This window comes from Periplaneta americana, chromosome 5 (genome assembly GCF_040183065.1).
Source record: "Periplaneta americana isolate PAMFEO1 chromosome 5, P.americana_PAMFEO1_priV1, whole genome shotgun sequence".
Lineage (NCBI taxonomy): Eukaryota > Metazoa > Arthropoda > Insecta > Blattodea > Blattidae > Periplaneta > Periplaneta americana.
Genome location: NC_091121.1, coordinates 124,380,302 through 124,406,199, shown reverse-complemented (window position 1 = coordinate 124,406,199; position 25,898 = coordinate 124,380,302). Strand labels below are relative to the sequence as shown.

Genomic DNA, 25,898 nt, shown 5'->3' with positions numbered 1-25,898 from the left:
GGTTATTCTTATAAGCTTCCGTTCTAGGAATAGGTCAAGTGATTTGAATTTAGTGTATATAAGATCTTTATTTTAGATTAAGTTACTAGGACATATTTGACGAAATACTAGCTTTTTCCACTTCAGTTTAACTGATTTATGCAAACGAAATTTTGACAGCTGGCGATTGCAATGTTACTTATCGCTACGCCCAGTTTGTTTTGGGCGCTTAAGTTAATGGCGTACGTTCTTTCAATTTTCTTCAAACATGGCGGCGCAATGGCCACTCTATATCTCTCTCTTTCTAACTCGTTGGTGAAAAGAGCCAGCTCCTTGTGAACAACTACTATCACCGTAGGCAACGCGGGAGCCAGCAAGTGAGCACGCAGGGCCGCCATCAGCGCAGCCACCTTGGAATCCATCACAGAAACTAGCACCGTCTCTGGTCTGAACCAGCAGTGTGGCTCTGACCATTTGTCTATGTCCATCAACCGCCATCAGTGAATCTGATTGGTTCTTGTATAGGGCGGGAATTAGCAGACGAATGACATCGTGCACTGTTGTGTCATGGCGGTGTGTTCTGCTTTAGTTCTGCTGTATTGTTTGTAATGAGCACAGCGAAAAACAATAAGTTAATAGCTTATGAGCGAATATGTCAACGGACCAGTTATTACTATCGGTTCAGGAAATAAGTTGTTTATGATCACTTTTCTTTGAACGAGATGGCAGTACGGAAATTTCGCAAAATTTTACTAGCGTAGCACAGACAACAACTTATACAGTCGCCATGACAGCAATCGATCCTGGAAGGATCACCTTCCAGCAGTTTTGTTCCTTATTTCGCTGCAACGTGACGTCATTGATGCCACCGGACCGGTGAGATTCGGAATACGCTGAAAGCCACGTGTAGAAACTTGTGACGTCAGTTTCGTTCCCCTCACTCCTCTCCCTTCTCGTCGGAAAGGTCGATAATAAATCAACCTGTCCTGTATACCAGCCTTGGGTTCAGACGGTGCGTATTTCTTTGATGGATTCCAATGTGGGTGCGCGGATGGGTAGCCCTCGTGCTGATTGGCTGGCTCCCATGTTGCCTACGGTGATAGTAGTTGTTCACACGGAGCTGGCTCTTTTCACAGTTCAAATGGGAAAATCATCTGCTGCTTTATCTGTTGCCAACACTCATGGTCAGAAAGAAACTAAACCGTGAGTGGAAAACAACTAAAGTTGAGACGGTGTCGGGTGGAGTTCCCGGGTAGCTCAGTTGGGAGAGCGCTGATACGTTCAACCAGAGGTCCCGGGATCGATACCCGGCCCCGGAACAATTTTTCCCTTGAAATTATTCAAATCTGCTTTACAGGAAGCTTCACCTGAAAGACTAGATTTGCACCTACATTAACAGTAGTAAATGCCGTAATAAAGTAATTAAGCCATAAGTGCAAAACAGCTAAAGTCCGATATTTAACTGTTGTTTCTTAGAAACTAGAGAATATAGAAAAAAACAGGTTTAGTTGGAAAACAACGAACATGGCGTCATTGATTCAGTGGTGATATTATATGATATTTTTGGTTTCCAGCCTGCAAACCATCACGAAAAAATAGCAAGGAATCTACCCTCGAAATCCAGCAAGGTAGTCATCCACGGAGCCACCAGACCGCATTACTTCCGGTGAGTGGCCACGCAGGCGACCCATCCGCGCAGCCACCTTGGAATCCATCACAGAAACACGCACCGTCTGAACTGGGCTTAAGTTATAACACAGTCTAATATATACAGTCGCACAACTCATACGTATAAAATATGCCAACATTTGACAGCTGGCGCGACAGTAACCCTCTAGCGGCAGGCAAGTTAAAAGTGTGCACACGACCACGGCCGACTTGATGTTCCCTTCGCTTTTTTGTATACGGCCTTGACAATAGAAATATTTTCTTGAAATTGGATAATTTCTCAATTCCACCACTTGGCGCTGTCTGCCAAGCTCTGGTGTCCACAGATGAAATACCCAATATGAATTAAAATAAATGATTAAAGAGTAATAATAACACTTATAAATAATAAATAAGAAAATAATAAGTATTATTATTTTTAGTTCTGTTAATTATGGTAAAAGCGTGAGTTTAAAAGCAGGGAAGGTACCACATAGTACCCTGTTCAGTTTAAATAACATGATGACAGAGGCGTAATTTTGTAGTTCATTCGCTGAGTAGCACCCCTAGGCTAAACTGCGATGTTTGAAAGTAAACACTTGGGTAATTATTTACCATAACTTGTACTGAGTTTTGTAATTTCACTCACTGCACTGATACATTCCACTTGATATTGCAGATTCAATAATCATAGTTTCAAGATTTTGCGACTCCGTGGATTATAAGCCGCATTCTTCGAAGGAACAAGCTTTTCAGTTAAAGCTGCTGCAATGTTATCTAGAAGAGGCCTAACAAATTTCACAGTAATGATATTAGCAATTCCGTTTTGGCCGTCTTCATCACAAATTGGCATTGCAAGAGATGACATCTACACAGTAACGGCTCAATTTCTGAACACAAATTTTCTAATATATTCTTGTTTGGTATTCTCTTTCGATGATTAAGCAGCTGATCTAGAATCAATTTTGAATGAATATTGCCTTCATCGGCCTCTTTCCACACATTTTCTTGTTCTTTATGTGACGGATCTCTTTCAATAGGAGTTTTTCGGTTGTTTTCGTTATCCCATCTTGCTTCTCTTGTAACACCTGATTAAGTTGTGTAATTTTCACATGCAATCTGTTAATTATTTCTTTTTAGCTCCATAAAGTTGACAACATCTGTTTGCGTCGCTTTATGGTCATTTTCAACTGGCAAGAAGAGAATATCATTAACTGATGCTGAGCCACTCGGAACATCTTGTTCGAACAGTGAAAACCAATGTTACTAAAAGATTTGGGTTTCTTGGGTGGAGGGAGATCAGTTTTAATAACTGTTCGTCATGGTCTTCTGTTATCTGTCACTTATATCTAGGATAATGAGGGAATATTGTTGGCACAGCATTTGGTTTTAATAGTCTAAATTTCCCATTATTAGAATAATCTTCTTCCCTGAAATGTAAACTACAAATGATTGAAGATGGAGAGTTGCTTTAGAAACAGTCTCGGCGTGAAAACACTTTAAGTCATTTTCGCACCTTTCCCTTACTTACTTATGGTTTTCAAGGAACACGGAGGTTCATTGCCGCCCTCACATAAGCCCGCCATTGGTCCCTATCCTGTGCAAGATTAATCCAGTCCCTATCATCATATCCCACCGCCCTCAAATCCATTTTAATATTATTTTCCCACCTACGACTCGGCCTCCCCAAAGGTCTTATTTCCTCTGGCCTCCCAACTAACACTCTATATGCATATCTGAATTCGCCCATACATACTACATGCCCTGTCCATCTCAAACGTCTGGATTTAATGTTCCGAATTATGTCAGGTGAAGAATGCATTGCGTGCAGTTCTGCGTTATGTAACTTCCTCCATTCTCCTCTAATTCCATCGCTCTTAGCCCCAAAGATTTTTCTAAGAACCTTATTCTGAAATACCAGTAAAGTCTGTTCCTCTCTCAAAATGAGAGTCCAAGTTTCACAACCATACAGAACAACCGGTAATATAACTGTTTTCATAGATTCTAACTTTCCGATTTTTTGACAGCAGACTAGATGACAAAAGCTTCTCAACCGAATAATAAGAGGCATTCCCATATTTATTCTACGTTTAATTTTCTCCCGAGTGTCATTTATATTTGTCACTGTTGCTCCAAGATATTTGAATTTTTGTCCACACCTGTGGAGTAACGGTTAGCGCGTCTATCCGCGAAGCCAGGTGGCCCGGGTTCGATTCCCGGTCGGGGCAAGTTACCTGGTTGAGGTTTTACCAGGGTTTTCCCTCAACCCAATATTAGCAAATGCTGGGTAACTTTCGGTGTTGGACCTTGGACTCACTTCACCGGCATTATCACCTTCATCTCATTCAGACGCTAAATAGCCTAAGATGTTGATAAAGCGTCGTAAAATAACCTACTAAAGTAAAATAAAATATTCGAATTTTTCCACCTCTTCGAAGGATACAATTCCAATTTTTATATTTCCATTTCGTGCAATATTATGGTCACGAAATATAATCATCTTTCCCTGTCACTCGGAAATTCGTGGAATGATATTGCTCCTTCACTCTTTTTTCAATTCGAAGTACACAATAGTACACAAAAATACGTAATTTTGAATCATATCACAATAAACTCACATACCAGTAGAAATAAGCGCAATATCACTAATTATAAACTTACAAGAAACCATACACACATTCCTCAGTGAAGCTTGGGAGTTAGTGCCATCTGGCGGGAATTTCACATTTTCTCGATTACAGCTTTAACACAGGATCAAAATGAATTTTCAAGGCCGGTAAAAGAGAAGCGAAGCGAGCACATCAAGTCGGCCGTAACACGACATAACACATCAGAAAACGGGTTTTGCGTAATTTATTTTATATTTTTATGCTATACAGTAAGTGTATATGGTTCTTATTAATTTTAATTTAGAATCCTAGAAGAATTTCACACGCAGTTAATCTACAAGTTTCAGAAGCTGGGAATAAACGTAATTCTTTCCGCTCCTTACAACTGAATCATGGCCCTGATCACGTATCATGGTTTCAAATAATATAATTGTTTGTACGTGGACGGTTAATTCAATTCATTCCCAAATATATTTATAAACCATTGGAACTCTATATTTCCTGTGAGACGAGTCAAAATTGTAGGGCATATCTCGTAGGGTACATCACGTGGTGAACTCCTCTCCCTATTTCCTTACATATTAACTATTTTCCATACCGCAAATTGGGGTAAACTCGGCCGCTGAGGTAAACTTAAAAATAAGAAAAGGGAAGATTTAAACCTTAATTTGACAGACATTAATTTATGAAGTTCATTATTTTTTTCATATTTTTATTATTATTTTGAGTCGCTAATAGTGCTGATGTTATGGTTTAAATTTTTATGAAAAGTTTACCGCATTTTACATTGCATTTTCAGTTTTCACACATAAGCTTAATTTTAACTTACCCTACCTATATAATACGTAATTTACATGCACTTACTGTTATTATGACGTGGGTGAGAACAAATGAATACACAATTTTGTTGAAAAAATTGTAACTTCAATTAACTCAGAAAATGTAGGCCTAATTTTATTTTCAGAGCAGAAGTGGTGTAAGTCAAAAATGGGTAATGAGGGTTAAAGTAAACATTCTGTAAAATACAGCGCAAAGTAACAGTTAATATTGAATTTATTTAAACTATTAGTAGCCAGTGAATAGCACGAAGGATATGTTAATTGCTACTTTGCGCTGTATTTGACAGAATTTTTACTTTAAAACTCATTACCTAATTTTGATTTATACCACTTCTGCTCTGAACGGCTCAAATAACCACTGGTAATGTAAAATTAACATGAATAACAGTCATGCAAATTATTACACAAAAGATTGCTTTTTATATAAAATTTAAAAATGCTCTTTTATTTCTTGAGAATCTAATACTTCTGCCACATGAATCTACACCAACACATCAGAAATTTATCGACACAATCTGGATTTATTCAAGAAATGAATATTTTGCAAAAGGATTATAATACGCAATGAATTCTTGAAAAATTAACACCATAATCCCTACTTGAATGCAATATAACATTCAACTTTTGAAAAATATAAAAAAAACACGAATACAAAAATTATGGAATTACTTGCATTAAAAACTGTAGATACATTATCCAAAATCGGAATGGTTACACATTTACACCTGATCTCTGCAAAATAATAATATACTGTAACAGGTATTTACTTTTTTTTAATTGATACTCTCCTTCCTGACATACAAATAGGTAACTGATAACTAATAAATGTTTTATACAACACAATACGTAGGCTACCTACAGCGTGGATTACAGGTTATGACTGAGTTATGATTTTCTCTTGGTCTTTAGGGAATCTGAAGAACGACAAATTCGGAGATTTAAACTTGTTGTTACTGCAATTTTCGTCATTGCACACATTGCCTTTATTCCGACGCATGATTAAAACGTTATTATAACATCTCGTATAACTTTAAAGCACGTGCTGGGGCCCGTTTCACAATCCTTACAAATTACAAGTTAACAATTTACAAATAACAAGTAAAAGATTACAAATGCTTGTAAACTGTGTTTCACAATGCTATTTTATTAGTTTCTAAAGTCTGACGAACTTTACAAAATCAGCTAAGGGACTCCATTTAGCAGGGGCGTATTTTGCGGACTACCGGGGCTTCCGGCGGTAGCCCAAGGACATTACAAAAGAAAAAGTTTATAATATAACATAATGTAATAATTTTGTATTATTAGTTTTACCATAGCAATTAAAATTAAAGTAATTGTTAGATTTATATGCGCTCTCTGCTCTCGAAATGAAACAAGTTGTCAAGGCGGCATCGCTGGAGAAACCGCTTGCTACGTAAGGTAGCCTGTGACTGTATCGCGCACGCTGTCCTGTCCCCCCCTCGCCCTTCTGTTTCCATCGTGCAATGTAGGCCGGGCGAGTTACCGCTCTCGTGATCGGTTTCTTCGAAGGCGCGAAGCAGCAATATGCTTAGCACGCTAGCTCATGAATGTGATTGTGTTCTTGCAGTGCATTATTTTAAATCTGTGATTTGTTCGAGTGTCTAAGAGTTATATTAATTGTGAATTATTAAGTTTTTAATTTCCCAATTAAGTGATATTGTGAAAAATATGGCAGAACAAGTTTCTGGAGAGGTTTGTGTTGAAAATGACTGTGTAATAGAAGGTTTATTAAAAGTGCCTTTTAACCGTCGTACATACAACGAGGAAGTTGAAATTGTGAAAATGGAAAGACCAACTCCTGAGTTAAATTTGTCCATGGACGTAAAAGAAAAATAGCGTGAGTATACACGCCATTTCACTTCAACATCATATGGTAAGTCGAATTGGTTGTGTGGTACTTCTAAACTGTCTAAACTATTTTGCTGGCCATGTTTGTTATTTAGCTGCGAAACTAATGTGTGGTCAAAAGAGGGGTTTTCTAATATGAACTCCCTTCGAACGGCAGTCCTAGAATACGACAAATCAAAAGCTCATATTTGTAGTAGCATGAACTTTGCAAACTTTGGGAAGACAAGAATTGATTTACAGCTAGATAAGCAAAAAGCTCTACACATCAACCAACACAATGCTCTTGTGAAAAAAAAATCGGGAGATTTTACTGCATCTTATTAACGCAGTCTGCTTTCTAGGAAAACAAGAATTGGCTTTTCGGGGTCATAACGAGAGTGTGGAATCAGACAATGTAGGAAATTATATTGAATATTTAAGTTCCTTAAGTGAATTTGACCATTTACTGGCCAATCATATTGAGAGTTCAACAGTATTTCGTGGTACTTCTCTCGCAATTCAGAATGACTTAATATTTGCTATAAGTGGGGTTATTATAAAGAACATAAAACCTTTTGTGGCCATTGTTGTTGATGAAACAAGTGACTGCTCTAATCAGAGTCAATTGTCCACTGTTTTAAGATACGTCGACAGTACTGCCAATGTTCAAGAACGGTTTATAGGATTCACAAATGTCAGTTCGGACAAAACTGCTGCTGCTTTGTTTCAGCATGTGGAAGGTGTTATAGCAGAATACAATGTCGGCAATAAGTTAATTGCACAGACATACGATGGTGCTTCAGTTATGGCGGGAAATATTAATGCCTTAAAAACAAAAGTTCAAGGAAAGTATCCTCAAGCACTAATTGTCCATTGTTACAGCCATGTTCTCAATTTAGTTTTGCAACAAACTACTTCATCCATTCCAGAATGCCGCATTTTTTTTTTTCAAAACACTGTCGGGCTTAGTTGCATTTTTCTCATTATCTCCTAAAAGATCAGAAAACTCAAGGAATTTATGAACAAGAAATCCCAAAAGTAGCACCAACTAGATTGAATTTTACATCTCGGCTTGTAAATACAGTAAAGGAATACAGAGAAAAACGGACTGCTTTCTTTAAAAATATCATTTGTAATGACTCTGAAGAAAACTGGGATGATGCTGTAAATGTGCAGGCTCAAGGATATTTGAATTTTTTCACACAGTTTCAGAATATATTTCTTCTTGAAGTCTATGCTAGAGTGTTCGCACATACAGATGTGCTCTACAATATTCTTCAGACAAAAAGTCTAGACAATAGCATACTACTTGCAAGAGGTATCAAAGTAAAAAAAAATACTATATCCGAGTTCAGACGTAGTGGGTTTCCCTCCATATGGAGTAATATGGAAAATGAAAATTCTTCAGTCAATACAATGGAACCAACATTAAAGCGAAGAAAAGGAGATGATGAATTGAAATACAGGCAGCTGTACTACAGCATACTAGATCGTATGCACATGGAAATTACTGACAGATTTTCTGATTATGGAAAGCTTCAGTTCACACATCTTTTAGATTCTCAAAAATTTTCTGCTTATAGAGAAAACTTCCCGAATGAGGCACTAAACAAATTATTTCAGTCCTATAACAGTCACTTTGATCAAGTACTTTTGAAAAATGAATTAAGTGTAATATATTCAGCAAAAGTCTTTGATTTTTCGAACAAACCTATCCATGAAATATTATCTGCCATATATGAAAACCAGCTGACCCAAGTTATTCCTGAAGTCCTTAAATTGGCACATTAATTGTGACAATACCAGCTACGTCAGCATCGGTAGAAAGAAAATTTTCTGCGTTGAAGAGAATAAAATCCTACTGTAGATCAATTCATACACAAGAACGTTTATACGGTTTGTCACTAATATCCATTGAAAAGTCATTTCTACAGAAACTTTGCAAGTGGCCCAACTGTAATTTCAAGGACGAAGTCATCAACGTATTTTCGTCCCAATCAAGACTTCTGGAATTCACATAAATATGTAAGGAATTTTATTATAGGGATTTTAAAATATATTTTGCGTAATAATAGGGTCAGTGGTAGCCCAAACCCTTTAACCAGTATACGCCACTACCATTTAGGCTCAACTGCAGTATTTGTCCCGCTATGCTGTAACATCTGAAGGAGTGCCAACATATTTCTAGCGCTTTTTACGCTACCAACCTTATCTCATCTGCCTCCACTGTAACGAAAATTGTTACTTATGCCAATCTTCCTCCTGATAAAAACCTAATGCAGGTCGAGCAGAAAGTACAAGACGCGCAAAGAATGTAAAATACTGCTGTCTTATTACAAATATTGTATTTGTAGTAGGAACTGTTCAACTATGGAACCGCCACCATAGGAACCAATTAAGGCCGAATTCGAGCCCCGAAAATATATAATTCATCACTATAGGTATAAAAAAAATTACAGAAAATATCCAAAAACATGTACACGCAATGCTCCACTTCCGCGAAATTACAGTCTGTAGTTTGGATTCAGTGATGGCATTATATCCTGGGTTTGAGCTCCGAAAAATTTATAATTCTTTATTAGAGACATAAAAAATTGCAGGAAAAATCTAAAAACTTGTATAGACAATGCACATCTTCCGCCAAATTACAGTCTCTTCTTTGGACAAAGTGACGGCAATATTTCCTGAGTTCCAATACCGAAAGTGTAGGCTATAATTGTTTATTAGAGGCATAACAATTTCCAGGAAAAATCTAAAAATTTGTATACACACTGCTCGACTTCCGCCAAATTACAGTCTGTAGTTTGGACCCAGTGACGGCATTATTTCCTGGGTTTGAGCCAACGAAAACTTATAATTCTTCATTAGAGACATAAAAAATTGCAGGAAAAATCTAAACTTGTATACACAATGCACATCTTCCGCCAAGTTACAGCCTGTAGTTTGAACCCAATGACGGTATTATTCTCTGAGTTCGAGCCCCGAAAATTTATAATTTTTTATTAACGGAATAAAAAATTTCAGGAAAAACTAAAAACTTGTACCCACAATGCAAATCTTCCGCCACATTACAGTCTGTAGTTTTAACCCAATGACGGAATTACTTCCCGAGTTCGAGCCCTGAAAATGAATAATTGCTTATTATAGGAATAAAGAATTGCAGGAAAAATCTAAACAGAGAATTAACTGAGAGAAGAGAGAGTGGACAGAGAGGATATAGTTGACTGAAAGAACAGAGAGTGTACTGAGAGCACAGAGTGTGGACTCAGAGGACAGAGTGAAGACAGAGAGTGGACTGAGAGGATAGAGAATGGACTGAGAAGACAAAGAGTGGAGTGAGAATACAAAGAGTGGACTGATAGGACATAGAGTGATCTGAGAGAACAGGGAAGGGACAGAGAGTGGACTGAGAGAACAGAGAGGAGACAGAATGTGGATCGAGAGGACAGAGAGTAATCTGAGAGGAGAGAGAATACAGAATATGGACTCAGGTGACAGAGAGTAGACTGAGAGAACAGAGTGGGGTGAAAAACTGAGAGTGGATTGAGTGTACAGAGAGGACAGAGAGTGGACTGAGAGGATAGAGAGAAGACTGAGAGTGAACTGGGGAAACTGCGAGTCAGAATTCTTTCCTCTCTGTCCTCTATGTGCTCACTCACTGTAATTTCAGTACCGGTACTCTCCCTTTGATACCGGTCCACTCTGTTTTCTTTCCCTTTCCTATTACCTCAGTCCTCTCTCTCTCCTCTCGATCCAATCTGCGTCTTCTCAGTTCACTATTTTTCTCCTCAGCTCACTCCATCCTCTCAGTTTTCTTTGTATCACTTTCCGTTCTTTCAATCCACACAATGTACTCTCAATTCACTCTCTGTAATCTCTGCCGCTTCTCTCTCCTCTCAGTTCACGCTCTGTTCCTCAATATACTCAACATTCTCTGTGTCCACTCTCTTTTCTCTCAGTTCACTCTCTGTTCTCTTAGCTCATTCCCACTCCTCTTGTTCATTCCCTATCCTCTCAGTCCACTCCCTATCCTCTCAGGCTACACACTGTTGTCTGAGTCGTCTCACTGTCATCTCCGTCCACTCTGTCCCTTCATTCCATTCTCTGCCCCTCAGTCTACTCTCTGTGCTCTCAATTCACTCTCTGTAATCTCTGTCCACTTCCTGTCCTCTCAGTCCACTTCCTTTCCTCTCAGTCTACTCTCTGTCCCCTCCGTCTACTCTCTGTCCTCTCAGTCCACTCACCATCCTCGCTCTCCACCTTCTTGTCACTCAGTTCAGTCTCTGTTCCCTCTGTTCTCTTAGCTTACTCCCTATCCCACAGTGCTCTATCTATCCTCCCAGGCTCCTCTCTGTCCTCTCAGTCCACTATCTTCTCTCAGTTCACTCTCTGTACTCTCAGATCATTCTCTGTCCTCTCAATCCACTCTCTGTACTCTAATTCCATTCTCTGTTCTCTCAGTCCTTGCAAAATTTTCTACAGCTATAGGACATTTGTCACAGCGTTATATCAACATGCCAACAACACCTAAAGGAACGGCAAGGGTTAAGCACGGATGTTATACGATTTGGCGTTTTCCTAACTATATAAGTGCAATTGATTGAACACATGTGAAAATACAATCACCAGGTGGAGGATATGCAGAAATCGAAAGAATATTTTTTTTTCAATTAATGTGCAAACTGTGTCTGATTCTTCCTTGTTGATTCGAGACATTGTGGCTAGGTGGCCAGGCTCATCTCATGACTCACATATTTTTAATTCTTCAATAATTAAGAGGCGATTTAAAGATGGAGAATTTTGTGCAGCCATTCTAGTTGGAGAGAGTGGATATGCTGTACAAAATTATCTCATTACACCACAGACAATTACACACACGCCAGAGGAACAACTTTTTCAGGAGGCCATCATAAGGACTAAAAGTCCAGCAGAGAGAGCTATGGGGTATAGAAAAGAAAGATTTCCTGTTTTAGCTACTGGAATCAGACTAAAATTCGACAGAATTCAAAGTCTAATTGCGGCAACAGCTATTTTACACAATATAGCTTGGAATGAGAATGAAAATATACCTCCTGTTACTGATGACCAGTTGGATGCCATTAATGCTGTGCATAACTTCCCTCAAGCAGCTAACAACCACCGAAATGTAGCAGAATATAATGTCAGGCGAAACCACCTTATCCATCAGTACTTCCATGATTTGTTGGTGAACCAGTGAAGGAAGAGAGTAAATTAACATAAAATAAGTTTCATTCACTGCAGTACATGTAACATTGTTTATTATTCATGTTAAACTTGCATATTTTCAAAAGTATATTATAACTTTACTTCACTGGAAATTAAGCATTACCAGTACCTTATCCATCAGTACGTTCATGACTAAAATTTGTTTGTGAATCAGTGAAACAAAGGGATGAAATTAACATAAAGTAAGTTTCATTCACTGTAGTACATGTAACATTGTTTATTATTCATGTTAAACTTGGATATTTTTCAAAAGTATATATTATAACTTTCTTCACTGAAAATTAAGCAGTACCAGTAACTTATACCATAATTATTAAGCCTAAAATTATTTTTTTAACCTGACTTTTTAATCTTGTGTGGTGTAGCTTCAGATGCAACACAACCTCCATAATATAGAATCTAATGATGACCTGACTTAACTGTAACTGTGTTGTATAAAATATTACTACCGGTACTGATACACAAATATTTTAACACATTATAGTGTAGTCTCAATTTATGTAAAAATTCCACTTTATTTTAATTACGCAGTGATGTTATAAGTTGAAATATATCTGAATTTGTATCAAAATTATATCAATGTCGGATTTCAATGACACAAAGTACAGTAACTAATTACTTGAAATATGCAGTGGGTTTATTTTCTAACATATAAGAAATTAGCTGGAGGGAATATACTGTATATTTCATATTATGTTCATGTCTATTAAAATAATTAGAAATGAAACTAACAATTCATTTATGAACATTTTGATGTCATGTTATAATTAGGCCTAGGCCTACTGTTCTTTTTCTTATGTGTTATTACTATATTATAAATAAGCCATATATAAATTATTTGATAGGTGATAACATGCAATAAATTTCGTTTTTCAATTGGAATTAAGTTAAACTACCTGTGATTAACTTGTTATTCAATTACTTAAGAAGCTACATAAATTTAAATATCTTCTGTTTTAAGTAGCATGATAACCTGATGTGATATGTTGATTAAGGTGTTATTAATACAGTGAATGATATAAACCGAATGACTTTATGAAAATATCAAAATGACATCATAACATATTAGGACCAGTAAAAATCACTACAAAACTAAAGTTATCAATACTGTGTTTAAATATATAAGTTACCGGTACCTGAAGTGATTTAATACGATAGATTAATTTTTAATTTAAATAAAAGAAATGCACCCACAAGATGAAATTTCTCTTCCAGAATAGTCAATATTGTAAAGGAGAACCGTAAATTGCTGGTGGACTTTTTTAAAAATATACTCAACAACTCATCAGACTGGGAAAGTGAAACTGTTGCTCTTGCGCGTGGATATTTGTCTTTCCTTTCAGAGTTTGAGACCAAATTTCTTCTAAATGTGTTATCAAAGATCTATGCATACATTGACATTCTGTACAACATTCTTCAAACGAAGCATTTGGATATTCTGTATTGTGTAGAAAAGGTTAATGAAACAAAACGTATTGTTCTACATGAGAGATACAGATTTGATGCATTATGGAGTGATGTTTGTAATGAAAAAGAAAATGCCTGGAAAATGATGTCATAAAATACAGGAGAATATTTTTTGAAAAAATAGACAATGTGACAAACCATATTACAGATATGTTTGGAAATCTCCCTCAGTTGGAATTTATTTCATTGCTTGATCCAAACAAATTTCAGTCTTATAAATTAAATTTTCCTAATTCCGCCCTGGATGCGCTGAATGTAAAGCACAGTGCAGTGTTTGATATAGTTCGTCTAAAAAATGAATTGACAGTCCTATATTCAATGGAAGAGTTTCGTGGAAAATACCCTCATGAACTGGTGACACATTTAAAATCAAAACAACTCCACACAGAATTTGTCGAATTGTACAAATTGACCCTACTGGTTTTGACCATACCAAGCACATCTGCATCTGCTGAGAGGTCATTTTCTGCCCTTAAGCGGATTAAATCACTTCAAAGATCAACTCAAGGGCAAGAAAGATTAAGCAGTTTAGCCTTGATGTCCATTGAGAAGAAAAAGCTGAAAGAAATCTGAAAATCCCCTACATTCCACAGCGATGTCATTGAGGAGTTTTCTAAAAAGGAACGCAGAATGGAGTTCACCTTTAAGTAAATAAGGTATGATTTATTTAATTACCAATTTATTTTATCATTAGTTTCCGGAAGTTTCTGTTTTCTTACCCTCCTTCTGGCTGCTGCTCTGGTTTGATGTCAGAACTCACTAAAATTATATCAAATTATCAATATGTTCGAGATATTGTAAGTTGTATATCTATGTAGCATGCAAACATGAAGAGCCTACCCTAATGCACGCCACTGCCTGTGACGATCATAGTTACTTCGAAAATGTTATGTGTGTCACTAGGGAATGACCCATCAGTATTGATAGTATTGTTACAAATTACAAAACCTGAAACTGTTAGAATGGGATCAGGAGTAGTGACAAAAAAATGTAATGTTGTAGGCCTACATCAACATGACTATTTTAATCCAGTGTCTAATAAGGTGTGAAGGCCTTTTGAGGTAAACAGTATTGAAAATGTGAGGGAAGGGGTATTCCTTGGTAATGGATTAGGCCTGTATACTATATAATATTATTAACTATATATTGTTAAAGTACCTAGTAAATATCGTAATATGTATATTATATAATACTGTAAACGAGACATCACAGGCTGCAAACTAGATTATTCTTGTGTTTGTATAATTATACGAACATGTATGAATTAAACAACACTACTATTGCTTAGGTTAGGATAGTATTATTTATATATTGTAATCAGGCTATATGCACAAATTTTCCAATATACTACTATCATAACTAAATAGGTAATGTTAACATTAATTTTCATACGCTTTTGTGGTGCAAGTTAAAATAATTCAAAGTAAAGTATAATAAAACTCCGACAACATTATAATCATGAACGTCAAATTCTCTTATTTCATTTATTTTTCAGTCCCTTATTTTCCATTGTTCTTTGGATTTATCATTAATAAAATAACAATTAACGGATAAATTATGTTATACACTCAGTTGATAATATAAATAATATTCACGACAAATATATAAAAACAGAAGAGATAACGAATCATATTATTGCCGCCCGATACGGTACGATTACAACATGGTCTACATATTGCTTTGCCTGGCAGAGATTCTGAAGTATATTCAATACAAAGGCGTACTTTATCTTATCTCTTCGCTTCGCCCACGTGACAACTATAAATAGCTGCCTCGTTCCCAACTTGTCTGTGATCCGAACTTGCCAAGTTGCCAAGGTCATATAGGCCAATAATATTTATCCATGGTCATCAGTTGTCGACAGTACATACCGAGATTATCTCGTAAACAAGAAATAATCGATTTAGAGTTCGTGTCTCGTGATCGTTGCTTACGGGATTACACAAGCTGGCGCATAGCACGATCGAAAGTAGGTCTCTGTGAGTCATGACAATTTCTGCCGCTAGGTTCGCCTCTCTGCCCTATGAAATGATGAATATTACCATTACAAAGCATTGTGCATCGTGAAAATAGTTCGATTAATTGTGCATTACTGATTGAGTACGAATATTATAAATATGCCAAGCATATTACAGTGTTATTTGAAGTTTGTTCAGCTAAGTTATATTCGAAAATTGTCTGTGTTTTGCTATGTGAAGAACTCGGTACCAACAGGTCGTATCTTTATAGGTTAAGGTAAATGTCAGAGTTCTCTCATATAACAAGCAATGCTATGTTAAAAGTGGCCAATTGCATTTTCCGACTCTCGAATGATGTGACCCGAAATGTAAAATAATTTAATGCATTGTTTCACTTACCAAGTATTACTGATATAGGCCTAATGAAAATGTGAATGACGTGATGTAAACATTGAAGATAATGTTGTTACTGTTTTCCCTTTCTCTTTTAGAAAATACCGACAAAAGTAATGAATTATCTTCAGGTAATTAATATGTATTTGTCTGTATTTTAGACCTGTGTATTGTTACGTAATTATCAGTGAATTAGGTTAGAGAACTTAACAAGGTTAGTATGAGATTAGGTAATGCACCTCAAACTGTAACTAATAATGGCTGCTGCCGAAATAGGCTGAGGTGGTTATCGTGTGAAACAAATTATATCTGGAATATCTAGTTTTATTATAAACGGATAAGTAAAGTTTTTTTTTTGTTTTTTGTTTTTTTTTTTTTTGTTTTAGCATGTGTTTGTAATTGTGTGAGGTTATGTCTAGCCTAATTTCTTTTTATTCTTGTATCATTACCAATACATTAATTTATTTTATATTCATTTCAAGTGTTACATCTATGGTGGCAACTCTACTTATGTTAGGATATGAAGTAACAGTATATATTCAACTTCATCTTTTGCTAAAAATTAAAGAAAACTGTATGTGTTCGACTCATTCCATCGTCATTTCTTCTTATGTATGTGAACCACGTTCGTTCTAAAAGTGCTACAATAAATGAACACTATAGACAACGTGATGGAACAATTTACAAGTTACTGTTAAAATGCTCAATATTTTCAAGTGGTGCTATACCCATTGTTTCAAAATGTACATACATATTTTTACATTTCTATAAGAGGTGTCATAAATTATTTCAGCATATTTGTAATTCTTCAAAATTAATCCTTCTAATTAATACCATAAAGTAATGAAATAATATAGCCTAGGCCTATATGTGATTTTATACTACCGGTATTGATGTTGATCTTGGTAAATTAATCCAATTTCACAGTGTTGTCTTTTGTATTGTGGTTCATAACAATTATCACAGTATGTACGTGGAAATGTTTTTAAAATAATAAATTCTAGCTCATGATTTTAAGTGGTCGTTTCAATGGGAGGTTATATTGGAAAGATGATCACAAATGGATAATTTACTGCAAGATACAAGAGCTGAATATAAGTGAGTGTTCCGTTGAAAGTGAAAGTGAAAATTTCGTTTTACAAGAGCTAAGTAGGCGTACACGCACTAAAATACTACAGCGTTTACTATTACTATGCTCAATAGATTAATCAGTAGGCCTATAGAAATGTTTTCACCACTGCAAGAAAAAATCGCGCAATAATTATACTTCTCAGTTATTGTGACGTCCGTATTTTTTTTAAAAAGAGAGGGAAAAGTTAGGCATTCTTGCAAATGCGTAATTATGAATTCAAGGAAATTAAAGATAATGCAGTACCTTAATTAGTTGCAATATCTTATTTAATAACAATATTAATAATATTAGGTGAAAAGGGTAGGCTATAGTGCGTATATGTAAGGTGTCAAGTTAATTTATTTCCGGAAATGTTTGGTGTATGAACTGAAGTACAGAGCAGACAGTCCCTCAGTTTATATGTAATATGTTTTAATATCAAGAATGACAGCCTTTTATTGTAATATAATTGAGAAGTAGACGTTTGCAAATTACGTCTATTGTCCATAAAATATTGTACGAAGCATTTAATAAGCAATGATGAGTCCTTTAAATGTCCCAAATGTCAATGTCTTTTAAGTGTTCTGCTATGAATATATAGGGCAGAACAGCGCTCCGAGCGGCGGAATTGGCATTACGAGGGAACCACTTCAGACTCGTTTTTCAAGCTCTATGCGCCAGCTTGTATAATCTCGTAAGCAACGCTCGTGATGGTGTTGGTCATTGTGCCATCTGTTGACGATTATTGAACTACATCAAGCCGGCCTCGACTGCAAACCCTAAAGCCTATATAAAAGAGCTATCTGTTAGTATATATGATCTAGGCTATACCTAACAAGTGATAGAATGAGGAAGAATAAATTCTACATAATTAGCCAGTTGACAAAGTGTACATATTGTTTACATTGCAGTTGTGTTTGCAGAGGAAGTAGAGGGATCAAGTATTGCACCAAATCCTTCCAATGACGTATCCCCCTCTACTGCTGGTCCATCCAACTCAATTGCAGCTCAAACAACAGCTACGACAGCTCCAGCAGCATAAGCGGATCACACAAGAAAGCGCAGGAATGTAGTTTTGAAGGAATTTATTATTATTTTTACACGTCAATAATGCAACTGAAATCAGGAGCTCACAAACAAATACCGCTTGTCCATAATGAAATCCAGATAAATTACTTCAATCGGTTATTGTATAAAACTTCATAGTATTCATTGTTGATATTACAAATCATCTAAATTTTAAATGTTTTGGTAAATCACATAAAAGAATAAATATTTTGCTTCAGTGAAATACATTAAAACTAATTGTGAAATTCATTTACATTTTATCATCATACCTCCTAAACACTATGTTAATCAGTTCTCCCTGAAAGCCAAACCGAAGATTGCTGTGCAGATGATGCAACAGGCACAGATTCATATGGAAGAGTCATTACGTTTGGATCATCTTCTGGTAAGTTGTTATTTTCTCCGAACTCAAATTGTGAAGCACTGCACAGACAACAATAAATTATATTTGGGGCATTGTCGAGTTTGTTTTTTAAACCAACCGACAGATAAGGGAATCTTACCTTCCGTACCTCAAACATTCTCTCCACTACATTAATTCTCGTCCTTTTGTAGGCTCTATTGTACCTATAAATTTCCACAACTGCTTACATTTGACAATTTATTTACTTTCATTATGACAGTAAGAAAACTTAATTGGTTACTGTGGTTGCATGTTTGGTGAGCTCTACGCTCGTTTGAAGCAATGAACCACCGGGAAGGGTAGCTGCGAATATATTGAATAAGCAGTCGTGGACAGCCGATAAGGGGTGGTCCTCCAGCTTGAGGGTTGGGCGAAGGACTAACAATCCATCACAGTAAAAAAGAGCTTGTTACGAAACCCCAACATAAGTCTCGAAATGAGATCGATCCTTTGGCAAAGGAGTAAGATTATGGAATTTGGTACTTCGAATGGACCAGTCTTTACACAACAGGACATTGGTAGCAAAAAAAAAAAAAAAAAACTAGCTAGATATAGAATAGACTTTCTGGGAGTACAGGGGGTTAGTTTAGATGAGAATGGCCTAACACCAATTTGGAACAGGATTCTTTATTCATAAAAAGACAAAAATTTAAAATTTTTAAATTACGGTTTAGTTAACGACACTCGCAACTGCAGAGGTTATATCAGCGTCGCCTGGGCAGGGCTGTAACACGTATGGTATCCAGAAATGCGTATAGAGTGTTAGTTGGGAGATCTGGGGGAAAAAGACCTAGTTGGGAGGATAATATTAAAATGGATTTCAGGGAGTTGGGATATGATGCTAGAGACTGAATTAATTTTGCTCAGGATAGGGACCGATGTCGGGCTTATGTGAGGGCGGCAATGAACTTCCGCATTCTCTTAAAGCCAATTGTAAGTAAGTATGACAGCAAGAAGGTTTTGTTTTAAATTCATTTTATTAACACATAATAATTTAATTTAAATTGACTGGATAAGGGTGTTTAATCTTACTAACACTGAAATTTCATGTATATTAAAGAAACCTAACCTCACCGATATATTGAATACCTCATATAAATTAAATTATGGTTTATTTAACGACGCTTACAACTGCAGCACCACCGATGTGCCGTAATTTTTTCACGCAGGAGTTCTTTTACATGCCACTAAATGTACTGGCATGAGCCTGTCACATTTAAACACACTTAAATGCCATCGACCTAGGCCGGGATCGAACCCGCAATCTCGAGCACAGAAGGCCACCGCTATTCCAACTATGCTACCTAGGCCGACAAATAACTGATATATTTATAGACTTTATAGACTACGGTTATGGCTATATTTTAAGAACATTAAACTTATTTCAAAATTTTCCATGGCATAAAATCTCAAGCGAACAAGAAGTAGTAATCTAGAAAAAATGGCAAACTCGCTATCTCGGTTTTGCAAGAGTTCTTCCCACTTTCGGAAGTACTGATTCCAAAACCTTTTGCAAAAAGAAACCTTTTGAATTCAAGATCATTATAAAATTCAAAGCGACCCATGATGCTTCGCAAGTAACGCTTTTGGGCGCAAATTTCCTGCATTTCAATAATTTCCTTGGCCAGTTCATTATATACGTTATTAATTTTTAGGTTAAAACTGACATAAGTCAGGGGTTCCCTTGACTTGACTTGATAAAGTTTAACTTATTTCATAACATAAGTCTCACTTGAGTCACTATGAATTGCAATAAGTTCAACTTCATGAAGTCAGACTTTGTAAAGTAAAGCTTATAAAATAAACACGACTTATAATAAGTACGACTTATATGGACCGAAATCTGCAATTGAGACGAGATTTAAGTTCGACTTATATATAAGTATGACTTATCTCTCGTCCACGGGGGGGGGATCTCGTCCACGCCTGTGGAGTAACGGTCAGCGCGTCTGACTGCGAAACCAGATGGCCCGGGTTCGAATCCCGGTCGGGGCAAGTTACCTGGTTGAGATTTTTTCCGGGGTTTTCCCTCAACCCAATACGAGTAAATGCTGGGTAACTTTCGGTGCTGGACCCCGGACTCATTTCACCGGCATTATCACCTTCATATCATTCAGACGCTAAATAATTTAGATGTTGATACAGCGTCGTAAAATAACCCAATAAAAAAAATGACATCTCGACTATGAATACCGGCCTTAGAGCACTAGCTTTATCTATTGTGTGGTAGCTCCTTTACTTGTCTGTGTTTTGCGCATGCGCAGTGTCCCATCATTGGACTTGAAAAATTTCTTGCGGGACATTAAGGCCGGTATTCATAGTCAGTGACTTATTTGTTCAATAAGTTTGACTTTGTTAAGTTATACTTATTGGAAAATCTTAACTTATATGATTACGGTATTCATAGTCGGCTAATAAGTCGTACTTTGTTAAGTTTCATTCAATAAGTGTAACTTATGTGTATATAAATAAGTCGAACTTATTGGTATGAGAAATTGCAAGGCCATTGTCACAACAATGTAAATCAGACGGTCGTTCTTCCTTTGTCTCGAATTTCGTTTTTCTTTTGTCTCCAATTTCGTTTTTCTTTTGTCTCCGAATTTGTACATTATACATAGCGTCTGTAGGTTAAAGTTGAAATGGAAGGGAAGAGAAAAAGTAAACATTTTACTTCTCTAGAAAAAGAAGTATTAAAAGAAATTATCCTTAAATATTCCACGATCTTAGAGAATAAGAAGACAGATTCAGTATCTTCAAGACAAAAATACGAATGTTGGGTGAAGATTACTGAGGAATTTAATTCGTCCATAAATATTGTCGAACATGTAAGTACACCTTCCTACAATATTTTCTTTGAATAAAGTATATTATTATAAATAAATAAATTATGAAGTTATTTTATGCGGAGTTGGGAATTTTATTGTAATTTCGTTATAATGATTCTAGAGAAATGAAAAACAACTGAGGAAACTATGGGCGAATATAAAATGCCATCAGCGTAATGTTTTGACGAAAGAACGTCAGGCAGCAATGGCTACAGGGGGTGGTCCACCAGTAATTGTGGAGGACATTGATCCAACTGTGGCCCAAATATCACCGCATATAATGGTCCACATTCCGGGAGCTATTGACTCCGATATGCTGGAGAGTGAACTAGAAGGTAAGCAGTGAATATCTATTTAACATTTAATTTGCTTCTTAGCCTATTCATCTTTGATGAAAAGATGGAAGATAGTGTTAAGCAGCAAAAAGCGGTTGGGCTATAATTAAAAAAAATGTCGTAGCGTAAATATGTATCTTTAGAATGGAAACTAGTTATTATTTATAATAAAAAAATTATTCAATTATATTTACTTGAATTGAACCAGTAACAGATAACTAGGCCACTGGCATAGCTCAGTCAGCTTGCCTTCTGATCCGGAGTTGCGCTGCTACGTGGGTTCGAATCCCTCTTGGACTGACTATGTGATTGGGTTTTTCCAAGGTTTTCCCCAACTGTGAGGCAAATGTAAAAAATCTATGGAAAATCCTCGGTTCATCTTGCAAAATACCATCTCGCTATCACCAATCCCATCGACGTTAAATAAACCAGTATTTGATACAGCGTCTTTAAATAACCAACTGAAAAAAACAGGTAACTAGATCCAACAGTGATAGAATGAAGAAGAATATTCTACAGAACATAATGAGTGAGTTGAGATGTTGTTTACATTACAGTTATGTTCGCAGAGGAAGTACAACTCGCAACAAAGCCTTCCGAGGACGTATCTCCTTCCACTGCTGGTCCAGCCAACTCGGTTGAAGCTGAAACTGAAACAGCAGAGATGGCAACTCCAACAGCATCAATAGAAGCAGCAGCTCCAAGGGTTCAAACAAGAAAGCACAGAAATGTAGTTTTCAAGGATCAAAGCGCTGCATTATTGCAGTTAGAAATAAAGAAGACAAAATTAGAACTGGAAACTGCAGAAATTATGTTGCGTGTGGCCAAGAAGAAAGAACAGCTGATAGATATTGAGCTAGCTAAAGCTCAAAGGTTGACATAGCTAGGCATAATGTGCAAGCGATTTCATTAGTAATAATAATAGTAGTAGTAGTAATAATAATAATAATAATAATAATAATAATAATAATAATAATAATAATAATAATACGTGCTATCATTTAAAAAATCATAACGTAAATATGTATCTTTAAAATTGAAGATAGTTATTGTTTATTAATAAATAAAACTGTCCAATCATATTTATATGAAGTCATCCGGTCACAATTAACTAGACCCTTTATCTTTATTATTATTATTACTATATTATTATTATTATTATTATTATTATTATTATTATTATTATTATTATTATTATTATTATTATTATTATTATTATTATTCACAACAGCAAAATCACTTTTTAATTTAACATTCCTTGTTTATTATTTAACGTTACTTCTATAACCTATTAATTGTTTTATGTCAAAGTACACAATTACAATTCGTAACAACCAGTGGCGTGGTGTGGGTATTGCATGGGTATTGCCGTCCCTTCTTTCGTGTTCAAGAGAAGAGGTTTTTCTATTAACATTAGGGATAGTCCAAATAGTCTATTCTGCCCTTGAGTATCCCGCTGGTAGGTCCATAGTTTTGCATAAAGGTCTGAAAAGTTTTTTTCATAAACATTTCTGCGAAGTTTGTATACCTCTCAGAATTAAAAACACTAGAAATTCCAGTTTGTCGATGCACACAATCTTCTACATCAATATAGGCAAGGGTAGTATGTGTACCACATTGAAATGTCGATCATATCCACAAGATGCTTTTAATTTTAAATTATTCGTAACAGGTGTGGGCTTGTCTTTATTTACAATTATTACTTTTTTTCACGAAAGAGCGTGAACCGAAAGTGTTTTAAAAGATTCTTGACTGCACAATTACACTCACAGTTAGGCCTACTGGAAGAAGATCCCGACGCTGATATTTTTTTTATAATGGTAATACATTGACACCAACTCACCGAAATCTGACAATGTAATGTAAAACAGAATGCTAACAGAGTCACTGAATAATATGTGCTGCATTAATTAGATTCCCTGGTCTGTGGTGTGCTTGCGCATTTACCGTCAAGCTGAGTGGTAACAGGACCCCAGTATGCGTTACATTTACTCTACTCTGCTTGCTTTTAAAGGGCGAAAGAGACTATACCATAGCATTTCCATTTCAGTTTAGTGCATGACATATTGTGACGCCCCGTAACTGATAACGAAAGGCGGGACAGAGAGGTAGGACACCTTACACTTTAAGATTGACCTGAAATACGCTAACGTAGTATGAATACAATGATACATTACATTATCTAGAGTAAACCGTACTTCCCAAGAGCCGATCTGCACTCTACCACAGATTCAAGCCAAATGACTTTATCCCCACTCCAATATGACCGGCAGAAGCACTTGGTTTCTGCGCACTTCGAAATGTTTGTTGCCGAGCTAGCAGCACTGTCTGCAGGGGTCAATGCCCTCCATCGAGTTGCTTGTTCCACTGTCCCTTGCCGTTAACAATGTTCGGCATTGATGTCGCAATGTCGCACACAGTCTACTGAACAACGGCCAGCGAAAGTAGTGTCCTTTTGTATTATATTCAAATAATGTTAATGAATTATTAGAAGTAGTAAAAACTTCAATAAACCTATTTTGTTTAGTGATGGTAACACTGGTCACATGTACGCCACGCCTCTGGAATTACGTAGGCAATTATTGAACAATTTTGTTATTTATAAACTCCTTTAAATTGGAATTTCTGAGATTGTAGTAATCGGGCAATTTAATCAGTTATTGTTTCAAACTTCACAATATTTATTGTACTGTATAAGTTACAGAACGTCTCAATTTCAAATGTTTTCATAAAGTACATAAATGAATAAATATTTTACTTCAGTAAAATACAATGGGTGATTCCGTTACGAATGGAATTGCCTCAATATGAAAACTAATTGTGAAATGTATTTACATTTCATCATCATGCCTCCTGAACACTCTGTTAATCAGTTCCCTCCTGAAAGCCAAACCTCCCGGTTGCTGTACAGGTGGTGCAACAGGCACAGGTTCGTATGGGAGAATCATTATATCTGGGTCATCTTCTGGTAAGTTGTCGTTTATCTCCAAACTCAAATTGTGAAGCACTGCACAGGCAACAATTATATTTGGGGCATTCTCGAGTTTGTTTCTTAGACCAACCGAAAGACAAGGAAATCTCTTCTTCCATACTCCAAACATTCTCTCCACTACACATCTCGTCCTTTTGTGGGCTCTGTTGTACCTATAAATTTCAATTAATATATAAGTTAGACATAAACATACAGTAGGTGTTCAACAAGAAAGTTGGATATAAACATAGATAGTCAATGAGAATAGCAGGTCTCTCCTGTACTTCCCATTACATAGCCCATGTCCATATATTAAATACCTGTGGTCAGCTGGAGTGACAGGATTTAACAAGGGAGTAAGCAGAATTCTCTGGCAAGAGTACCCTGCGTCCCCTAGTAAACAACCGGTAAACTCTCCTTGAACGTAACGGACATAGAGCCGAGAGTTCTGGAATATTCGACTGTCGTGCTCACTTCCAGCCCAGCTGGATACAATGTCCAAGAATTGACCTTCAGGTCCGGCAACAGCCTAAACAGCAACATACAATAGCGATATAAAATAAATGAAGACTGCGATTTCTTAGTTAAGAATGTACTGGAAATGAGTGTGCTGTCTTAAAAAAGTGTTGAGTTATATAGTCTAATAATATTATTTTTACCTGTACATTCAAGGAGAAATAGTTTTTCCGGTTTCGAAATGATTCCGCGTGGTCTCCAAATTTTGTGTGGCAAAGACGGACATGCGTGCAGTCAATAGCACCGTCCACACTAGGTATAACAGGGTTGTTGGGATTACCACCCCTTCCCAGTTCTTCAAAACGTAAACGATTCGTTGCTTTCTCTTGCTGCGGTAATGGCATTCTTATGTGATGGCGTATGTGTAATGCTAGAATCCTTGATACCCTGTTCACTACCCTTGAGACTGTCGATTGTGAAAGTGAACAGAGATCACCAATGACGATCTATAAGTAATATAAAAAGTAGTGTCAACTCCTTACATTTGGCAATTTATTTTAGTTTCATTATAAGAACAAGAAGGCTTTGTTTTGTATTAATTTTATTAATGCTTAATAGTTTAATTTAAATTGACTGGATCAGGAAATTTAACCTTACTAATAATCAAATTTCATGCACATTAATGGAATCTAACCCCACCCATATATTGAATACCTCACATGTTGCAGTTATGGCTATATTA

At 36.3% G+C, this 25,898-nt stretch overlaps 2 protein-coding genes and 1 long non-coding RNA gene across 3 annotated transcripts in view; 2 read left to right on the top strand and 1 right to left on the bottom strand.

The window, feature by feature from the left end:
* Window positions 1-18,550, top strand: part of LOC138700541 (uncharacterized) — a 76,644-nt gene extending 58,094 nt beyond the window's left edge. The window contains exons 2-3 of the long non-coding RNA XR_011332381.1: window positions 1,554-1,645; window positions 18,010-18,550. This is a non-coding gene — a long non-coding RNA (uncharacterized lncRNA). The remainder of the gene's footprint in view (window positions 1-1,553; window positions 1,646-18,009) is intronic.
* A 2,671-nt stretch (window positions 18,551-21,221) lies between these two features.
* LOC138700149 (uncharacterized) lies at window positions 21,222-24,364 on the top strand. Its single transcript, XM_069826531.1, has 3 exons — window positions 21,222-21,394; window positions 21,516-21,729; window positions 22,287-24,364. Exons 2-3 carry the CDS (start codon window positions 21,600-21,602, stop codon window positions 22,610-22,612), a joined length of 456 nt encoding a protein of 151 aa, XP_069682632.1. The 5' UTR covers window positions 21,222-21,394; window positions 21,516-21,599; the 3' UTR covers window positions 22,613-24,364.
* Window positions 24,365-24,369: 5 nt separating this feature from the next.
* Window positions 24,370-25,575, bottom strand: LOC138700148 (putative nuclease HARBI1). Its single transcript, XM_069826530.1, has 3 exons — window positions 25,360-25,575; window positions 25,021-25,229; window positions 24,370-24,873 (listed from the first exon to the last, which is right to left on the bottom strand). The coding sequence occupies exons 1-3, from the start codon at window positions 25,558-25,560 to the stop codon at window positions 24,561-24,563; spliced, it is 723 nt and encodes a 240-aa protein (XP_069682631.1). The 5' UTR covers window positions 25,561-25,575; the 3' UTR covers window positions 24,370-24,560.
* Between the last annotated feature and the right edge of the window lie 323 nt (window positions 25,576-25,898).

Excerpts from the sequence above, each read along its gene's own strand:
- LOC138700149 (XM_069826531.1), top strand. The coding sequence starts at position 21,600 with ATGGCTACAGGGGGTGGTCCACCAGTAATTGTGGAGGACATTGATCCA. Across the intron at positions 21,730-22,286 it reads GCTGGAGAGTGAACTAGAAG|TTATGTTCGCAGAGGAAGTA; the intron begins GTAAGCAGTGAA and ends TTTACATTACAG.
- LOC138700148 (XM_069826530.1), bottom strand. The coding sequence starts at position 25,560 with ATGCCATTACCGCAGCAAGAGAAAGCAACGAATCGTTTACGTTTTGAA. Across the intron at positions 25,230-25,359 it reads ATTTCTCCTTGAATGTACAG|GCTGTTGCCGGACCTGAAGG; the intron begins GTAAAAATAATA and ends GTTGCTGTTTAG. Across the intron at positions 24,874-25,020 it reads GTCACTCCAGCTGACCACAG|GTACAACAGAGCCCACAAAA; the intron begins GTATTTAATATA and ends TGAAATTTATAG.